This window comes from Erpetoichthys calabaricus, chromosome 15 (genome assembly GCF_900747795.2).
Source record: "Erpetoichthys calabaricus chromosome 15, fErpCal1.3, whole genome shotgun sequence".
Taxonomy (NCBI): domain Eukaryota; kingdom Metazoa; phylum Chordata; class Cladistia; order Polypteriformes; family Polypteridae; genus Erpetoichthys; species Erpetoichthys calabaricus.
Window position 1 is genome coordinate 69,178,302 of NC_041408.2, and position 9,413 is coordinate 69,187,714.

The 9,413-nt window shown below is 39.8% G+C and overlaps 1 protein-coding gene across 1 annotated transcript in view; it reads right to left on the minus strand.

Annotated features, from left to right (window-relative positions):
• Positions 1 to 6,762, minus strand: part of fmn2b (formin 2b) — a 293,106-nt gene extending 286,344 nt beyond the window's left edge. The window contains exon 1 of the mRNA XM_028820569.2: positions 4,697 to 6,762. Within this exon, the coding sequence (XP_028676402.1) occupies positions 4,697 to 6,704 (2,008 nt within the window). The 5' untranslated portion in view covers positions 6,705 to 6,762. The remainder of the gene's footprint in view (positions 1 to 4,696) is intronic.
• Between the last annotated feature and the right edge of the window lie 2,651 nt (positions 6,763 to 9,413).

Here is a 9,413-nt window from a genome sequence, read left to right on the forward strand (position 1 = left end):
TAAAAAAAGCATTTCACCTTTGGATTTCCTGGCAGAGTGAGGAGACCAAATAAATGTTGAGCACTAATAAGTTGTTTGACACAGAGGGCAGATCCACAGCATGCAATTGCAAAGTGAATGGCGTTTTTAAGAATTTAGCAATGAATTTTGTTTAATAATAAAGAAAATATGTGGAAACACAGACACATCCCTTTATCCAGTTTCAGAATCGGCTGTTTCGTAGCTTTTGGCATACAGGGGTCTATTAAATATCAACACAAAATATCCAAGTCAGGGTCATGATGAACGTCTAAAAAAAGAGAATAAATCCCATTACGTTACAAAGAGTGGACATGAACGTGCTGAAACGGGCACAGACACAGTCTAGTGTAGGGATTTGCTGGTTCAGTCCTGGCACTCCCATGGCTGGAGGCTTTTATCCCAATCAATTTCATTATTGGCAAGACATTTGCACCTGTAATTGATCGCACTGTTTGAGTAGCCAGCCTTTTACCCTTCTTATTTTGCATTCAGAAAATTGGAGCAATTTGAGAGTTACACTAAATTTGTAAAACAAGTAATAAAAAATATTTGCTATAGGCCTAAATGCTTAGCTCTATTTTGTCATTTTCTTTAATTTACATTTTTCTTTGCAGTTTGCTTTACTAAATTGTGTCTGAATACAGATAATTACCAATTAGTGGAGTGGACACAAGCGCAAATGACACCAAATGCCAAAGGACAACAGTGATCTTATTGTTGTCCGCTGGTGTACTTGCTAGCAAATACTGGCTTAAATAACCTTAGCATTACCAAAGAACAAAATATTAAACTGCAAGATAAAAAGAATTAACTCATCCTACATGCCTCATCCAGTAGCCATTTAGCATAACCAGATTGTAATTTCTGAAGTAACACAAGAAAACATAGAAACTGCTTGTTTTATGAATGGAGGTATCCAATTAAACCTGCAGCCACAGGGGTGCCTGGGAACTTGCAAATTAAAAAGATACCCATAACAGGGTTCTTCAAAAGCCCAATTATCTGTTTCCACCATATTAACATACAGCAGGGATTCTTAAACTTTTTAATCCGAGGACGCAAATTAGAAAAACTACCATACTAAGACACAAAACAAGGATCATCATCATAATGGCAGCAGAGTCATGAAGAGACAAATAAAAACCACCATATAATAAAAAGCAAATGGTTTTGTTCCCTTTTAAAAATATTTCTCACATGAATATTATTAAACATGGGAAACAGAGTATTCTTAAAACAGTATTCCATCTATCCATTTTCCAAAACTGTTGATCCTGAGCAGGGTCATGAGGAAGTCACCAGTCCATCTCAGGCCGAACACACATAGAAAACTTTAGCACGGGCCAATTTAACATTGGCAGTCCAACTAAACTGCATGTCTTTTAACTGTGGGAGGAAACTGGAACATCCGGAGGAAACACATTTAATAATAATTCATTACATTTATATAGCGCTTTTCTCAGTACTCAAAGTGCTATCCACACAGGGAGGAACCGGGAAGCGAACCCACAATCTTCCATAGTCTCCTTACTACAAAGCAGCAGCACTACCACTGTGCCACCTGTGAGGACATTTGTACACGAGGAGAGCATGCAAACTCCATACAAGCACCACACCTGGGGTTTGAACCTAAAACAATTATCATTCAAAACACGAATACATTCCTGAGAGATATCACTGCCAGTAGAAATGCTTAGTGTAAGATTTAGTAAAGCAGAGATAAAGAAACTCTTGGGATGCGGTGCAAGAATGTGGTGACTTTGACACCATAAGTGGCCTTTCATAAAATCCTTTCAGTTAAGGGTTTAGTAGCTCAAAAAATGAATCAATGCAGCTTTTTTACCTGATAACATTTTCAAATAACCTCCACCATAAACAATACATTTTTCTAACCGAGTTTTCAAATTGTTAAATTGAAACCAGGGTATATAAAACTATTATTTTAAAAACAAAAGCTAAATTATTCCTAAAAAAAAAAAAGGGTATGCACTCTTTGTATGTTATACATGTGATAGAATAACACCTCCTTGATAATTCTACCAACAGTCCAATTTGAAATGTTTAATTCTACCGACTGACAGTGTGTCTACTTCTTGCATCACCCTTTTGATATTTTCTGGTAATTTTACCAATTTCTCTGTGGTCTAACAAACACATCCTTTACACTACCAGCTGATGGACAATTATTAAACACTTTTCAATAGTGTGATGAAAAGGAATTTAGCCTCTCCAAGACATTAAACTTAATGCAAAACCTTCTTTGTACCTTAGTTATCAATTTGGATTCAAAGTAGGCCATAAAAGGTGAACATGCGATGAGGCACACAGCAGTTGTTCATTACCAGTGAAACTGCATTTAGTGTTAAAACACTGCCAAGGCACTATATACACACACATTTCTATCCTGTTCAGTCTCTCTTCATAACACCCTAATCATCATCACAAACCTGTCCTGCACCGGTTATCTTCATTATGACATTACAGTGCTTTCACCGCACAAGCTCGTCTTTCATTTCCTCCCCTCTCTTCCCCATTTTTTTTTTTTTTATAGGTCAGTTTTCTCTGATTGGTTAATAGGTTGTGAGATGGGAGGTGGGAAAAAATTCTATTTTTTTTTTTTAGCCACATGAACAAAAGCTCTCTGTTATTTGCCAATAAATAGTGGCGGTCATATCACTCGACACAGAATTCTCATTTGGATGAGAACTCAGCAGTTTTACTACACACTCATTTGGCAACCCAACACAAACATGTTGGGTTGCAAGTTGCACATAGTGTGAGAAACACGGATATACCGTATACCCAAATTTCTATAAAATTAACACAGTGTCCCGTCTTCATATCTTCACTTGTTTAGGCTTTGTGATTTAATAATATCTGTTGTATGTTCCTCCCCTTTCTAGGGTTCAATGGCATTTCGTGTCTCTCGTTCTTTTTTGACTTTTTTACATTAACATCATTGATCATTCAGTTTCTATGTATTTTTATGTTCCCTGTGTTGTGGGTAGACCCACACAAGGTGGGACCACGTGTCCCTCTCCATCAAGGGAGTACCCTCAGTCCTACGAATGATGAAGAAACTCCATAGTCCCTTGTATTTCATTGTGAATGTGCTCGTGGTGTGGCAAATTTCTCTACTGTTTCTTCTTTAATTGCCTATTTTGAAGGCATTTTCTTGTGTGTCTTATGCTTTGTGCTGCTTGGAGCCTATTTTTGTGCCACAAATTGTTTTTGTATAAATCATTTATTTAAAAAAAAAAAAAAAAAAATCTTTACCTCCTTTGTTCTACCCATTGTTTGTCAGTATTTCCAATTCAAGTGGGCATTTTTGGAATGTTCAGGACATTTATGCTTGGGCACTTTATAGTTCATAACAGAATGAACCGCCTCAAAATAAATGTCAACTGAACCCCAGACAGGGGGGGAAACCTGACTGAAATACAACTGCCTTAATAGTATTATAAGCGGCCTACCAGAACACACCATAAACAGTTACATGTGGGCTTTAAGAAAATTGCACATTTTCATTACATTTATTCAGAATCAAACTAACGGGTATATAATAGTCATACAAATAATCAAGTAAAGCCATTCAAGCTAATTAAGCAAAGCAGTGGAGAAATGTCAAGGCCACATCTCTGGCCTATCAACTAAAAACCTGCTTGCTCAATAGAGAAAAGGGGAAACATACACACACACTACCACCCCAATTTGAAGAAAAGCAAAACGCAAATTAAGTCTCCTAAATAAAGACCCACAGGACTGCATGATGGGAAATGGTACTTAAATGTGTAGAGCTGTCAGTATTGGATCTTAAAGACATGAAAAGAAGTGGCCACTTCAAGCTAGAGGCTGCCATTTATGCAGGGACAGGCAGTGACTGCACACACTGAGGGACTCTTTCATTCATCTAATTATTCACGCCCATCAAGAAGTGGCAGGGGGAGGGAAAGAGAGCAGGCAGCATGAGGCCACAAGTAAATCGAAGATTTCAGAAATCTTACAGCTTACCCTTTCTGCATTTTTAAAATACACTAAAATTACTGCATAATATTGAAAGGATGAAACCGGTGCACTTCTTTTCTTTTCTTCTATTCGTTTATTTTGGAATAGAAAAAGAAATCTATAAAACTATTGTTTCAGATTCAAATACCTGGCACAGGACCCTAATTGTTTATACAGCAAAATGCTGAAGTAGCCAGTCTTCCCAGCTGGATAGTTACCACATGGATCGCAGAAGTGGGTGCACGATGTTGATAAAGTATCACATTTTTGATTTTTTTTCCCAGATTTGAGCAATGTAACAGCATCACAAAGCAAGAAACCCACACATCAAGGGCACTAAATGTACAGTGAATACATAATGTCCCCAATTTAAATGCATTGAAGTTCTTCTACCACTAGATTAGGTGATTCATAAATAAGCAAGACGTTTGCCCAGCATTCAGTATTACCTATAGCACTTAGTGCATGCACATAAAGACAGTCAACAGATTTGAGAAATGAAGATCTACAGGAGAGGAGAGGATCAGCTAAGACTTTGTATACTACAAACTTAATATTTGAAACCTATTGTATATGGTCGTCCACCAAATGGTACAGCAAAGGCATGAACGAGAAATACTGCATTGAACACTCAGCCCCATGCATATACACACAAAGCACCTGGACTCACCTGAGAACACATCGTGAAAGCTGCACGTAGAGGCTTGCACACCTGAAGACTTGCGGGTTGGGCATAAAGGCTGGCTACCTCCTCTTAGCCGCTCCTCAGAGCCTCCGTATTCCAGGTAGTTTGCTGAGCCAGCTTTTTGGGTTTTGAACCTCGGCAGTTCCTCCGTCCAGTCCGCCGAACGGCTGAGAATCCCAGCAATACTGCTGGACCTATGTTTCTTAACTCTTCTCTTCTCAGGCCTGTGACTAGGATCATAATGCCGTCGTCGAAAGAGTGGGCTCTGCACCGGTGAGATGGAAGGAGAGTGGTTCGGAGAGCTCAGCTGCCTGGTGGTTGTTTTAATGTAACTGGGATGCACTGGTGGAAATGCTTTCACGATTGGGGAGGAAACTGAATTCAAGTTGGGCCTGAAAAGTTTGGAGGCCAGGAGTGGACTGTCAGAGGCCAATGCCGCAAGAGGTATGCTGCTTTTTCGATGTGGAAATGCAATGCCATTGCCCAAGTCCTCCACACTGCCTTTCAGATTATTATTGAAAGCTTCAGTTTCAAACTGCGGGGCTCTGCCATTGACACATACCTCTCTAGCAACATCATCAGTGGAATCAGTGCAGCTTTCTGTCACACAGTCTGATAATACTAACACGGTGTTGCCCTCTGGAGAGCCATCTGCACTTGTGAACGATACAGTTAAATCAGAAGGGCTGTTGGTATTTGTTGTCCTGGCAACAGAACTCCCACCTTTCCCATTAGTGTCAGATTCAAGCGAGTGCTGGCTCTCAGTCAAAGGTTCATGTGCCTTTGTCTCAAATAAAGTACATGGACGTTTGTCCTCGGCCAAAATCCCCTGGAAGTCATCAGTCGTACCACCCGTAGACAGGTTATCATTCACTCTGTTCAGCACCTGTAAGTGCTGCTCGTTGTCTAGGCCATTCAGATTGCCAGATATCACCATCGGTAGCCGCACCTGTTCAGATTCCTGGGGTTGCGGAGTAGCATTACTCTCAGTCTTCCAGTTCAGCTCGGCAGCTGCCGAAATAATAACCCCCTGCTGCAGTCTAATAGCCTGCTGTATATCAGAAAGCAAATCCTCTTGTTCAGCAGCCGAGTGGAAACTATAGATATCCGTGTCAGAGCCTGAGCTTGCTCTTTGTCCATTCTGCGTTTCCACAGCAGCCTGCCGCTGGCTGTCAACAGCGAGGCGGAAAGGCTCCGCTTCTGTGTCCGATAGGCCCAATTCATCTGCGGAGAGGCTCAGGTCGGGGGTTTTGGTCCTGATAGAATGTGCGCTATCCAGCTCCTCAGCCTGTGAGGCCTGGCTTGCCAACACGTCTTCCTTTGAGCCACCCAGGATCTCTTTAGCCTTAGACTGGTTCTTTCGGATGCGGATATTTGAAAACATAGACGTTTTAGACTCCGATTTGGACCTCTTTTTGTTTGATTCCCCTCCTTTGCCATGCTTGCCAAGTGCCTTTTTCCCCTGCAATCCTTTCTTGGAGCCTTCAGCATCCTTGAGCACCCCTGCATCATCTGCTCCTTCATTACCTTCTCCTGCAGATTTTTTAAGCTTCCCATCTTGATTCCCCATGTTTTTTAGCAAACGTACTCCTTTGGCAATCAAGCCATGCTGATTGATGCTCTTTGCTCTGCCTCTGGGTGAGATTCTGTTTAGTAATCCAGGCTTGCTTTCCGGTGACGAGAGCAAGGAGGAGGGTGATGCAAGGAAAACAAATGCCTGTTCTTGCTCTCCCCCATCTGCTCGAGCGGACGCGCTGCATAATGGGCTGCTGGCAGCTGGTTCCTTAGGGACATGCTCAGTGCTGCTCCTGTGCCTGTAGATGGCTCCAGCAGTTGGCGGAGGAGACTGCCACAATGGGCTAATAGGCTGCTTTTCAAAGCCCAGGGAGGTGCTTCTCTTTCTCTCTTTGTAGGGAGTTCGAAAAAATCGCTCTCTCACCGAAGGGACCTCTTTCTCAACTGTCTGCATGGCTTTGAAGGGAGACTGCTTCATTATTAAATCCCCTTGAGGCTAGTGATCAAGTTGTGGTCTGAAAGAATTAGAGAGAAAAGTTAGAGGTACTCCTCTGCATGTGCTTAGATAAAACATTAAATAAGGATGAATATCAATAAACAATAGACAACTCTCTGCAGCGTGACAAATCAAACAGCTCAGGTCCACACATTGATAAGAGGCAAGTGAGAAATTTATATAAAAATTAAGTTTCAATATAATGACAAATATTCATGCAAGTATTGATTTTTTTTTGTCTTGGCAATTAAATTCAGAGTTTAATGCAAAGATAGCAAAGCAGGAATTAGGCTTTGAAAGGACACACTTCAGGAAATATGTATACAGATGCTAAAAATGGTATGTTCACACACTATGCAAGGAAACCTGTACTGCCTGTTGAATCTCACTCAGGTAGGTGAGGAAAATGCACAACCACATAGAGAACATGCCAACTGTTCCTCCTTGTGAAAGGGTAATAATAATAATAGTAGGGTCACAATAAATTAACAACTTAGTAGACAAACATCCTCAGGTGTTCCCTTAATGTCTCAATTCAGCTCTGGAAGATATTAATCCTTCTATTGAAGTTTAGAGTAAAGGGGAAATAAACCCCATCACAACAGCACAGGATTAACTGATGTGTAAGTGATGTGGGGCGACAACACTATCTAAGCCTAAATTGTGGGCTTAACTTCTAATGCTGTACTTTGGTTCGTGCATGTAACCACGACTGGATACTTAAACGTAAAAACAAAAAATTACCAAAAGTAGAGACTTTTTTTTTTTTTTGCACTGATTTCTTTCCAACAGGGTGGAGAAGAGAAATTTCCTGTCCTGTCACTTGACAAAAGGGGTTTGATAACACTACTTTAAATTCAAATTCTCAGAGTGTTTAATAGGTGTGCTCTGTGAAACGTTGTGTATATATATTATTTATATATACATATAAATATACATACATATTGGTATATAAAGTAGCGACGGACGGCACCGACATCCCAGGAGGTTCTGCGCCTAAAATTAAACTGTTAATTATGATTTATTTCATGTTGGATTTCAAACAGTTGTGTTTAACGCTGGGTTATTGCCTTTGGCAACAGAAGTGTTTTATTAAAGTTAAAGGGTGCGGGTTGGAGTTTGCCTACCACCACTAACCGATGCTGCCTGGTGTGTGAGCCCAGGTATCGGGACTAAAGAGGGGGGCGTCATTTGAATATTGCTGTGTCGTAGCGATCGCGTTACTTCAATGTATTGTACAACTCTACCAGTAGGCCTATTAGAAGAAAAAGTGCAGTTCTTTATTAATTGAGTGTGATAGATAGATAGATAGATAGATAGATAGATAGATAGATAGATAGATAGATAGATAGATAGATAGATAGATAGATAGATAGATAGATAATGCATTCTGAAGTTCAATATCTATCCTTAACAGAATTACGTTAACGGACGATGCACTATTATGTTTAATGAAGACCCCCACCCACCTATAAAATTCGACAGATGCAACGTTTACTGCGAAGGTGCCCGTTTATTTTCTGCCCCTGCACTTTATTATTTGGAATCCTGAACTAAACAGCAGCTCACGTTGTGGTTGGTGGTGTACGTAAATAAATGTTTTACCTGCAGTCGCATCGGATTAGGTCCGAATCACTTCGCAGCGTCGCCTATACTATGAAACGCGGCATAACAAAATAAATGATTAGTTTTTATAGTAACAGACAAATATACTGAATAAACAAATAAATAAGCGCGCAACCCCTTAAAACTAAAGGTCAAAATGTTTAACAAGTTTTGCTCAGTACTATAACAAATTAAGAAATAGTAGTGGCGATTCCCCATCTTAGAATTTGCCCTAAGATAACACGACTTCAAAATGATATATATATTTAAAAAAAAAAACATTCATCACTCGCTATATTTTACTCTAATCGTTAAAATCCTGTACTACTAACTTATTATTTAATCAAAAACAATTCGGTTTGCTAAAAAGGGCTTCAAACTTACCGTGTGTGTGCGCGCTTTTACTTTAAACTGCAAACGTCCAATCTAAAACCAATAATTTTGAAGGTTTTGGTCTTTTTTTAAAATCTCATGTTTGGGTTATTTTAATTCCTTAGAATGATTTCTCTTTGCGTTTCGCGGATCTCTCGTTGTAACCTTACGTGATGTTCACCACGCACACGTACATCGCAGCGTGGTTGCTGCCATTAGTTATAACGAAGTGACACCTGCGAAGGGCGAACGGCCCGCGCTCTCTGCGCCTTTTCCTTTCACAGTGCTAAAACTAAATACGTTCACAATCAATTATCAAAATAAAGATTTTGAGGTTATGAAACTTGACAAATCCAACAAATTCCACGTTGCGATGTTCCAGATGAGCTCTTAATATTTTAAACAACCAACCATTTCGTTTTAACCCCACTTAAACCAGTCGAAGACCTGGCCGCAAAGGGCGCAGTACAAGAAACAGATATGGATGGACCAGTCAAAAATTACAGCATTTAAATTCAAAATTAAACCGATTGCCTATAAACCATATAGTAAAAAAAAGTAATACACAGATACATTTGAAATGATGTGCGTTTTGCACTTTCCAGTAGTAAGGGGATATAAATAAGCTTCAAAAATGTACTGTATTATGATAAATTCTGCTCGTAATCATATCTTACTTAAATAATGATTTGACGAAAAGATAAGACAAATTTT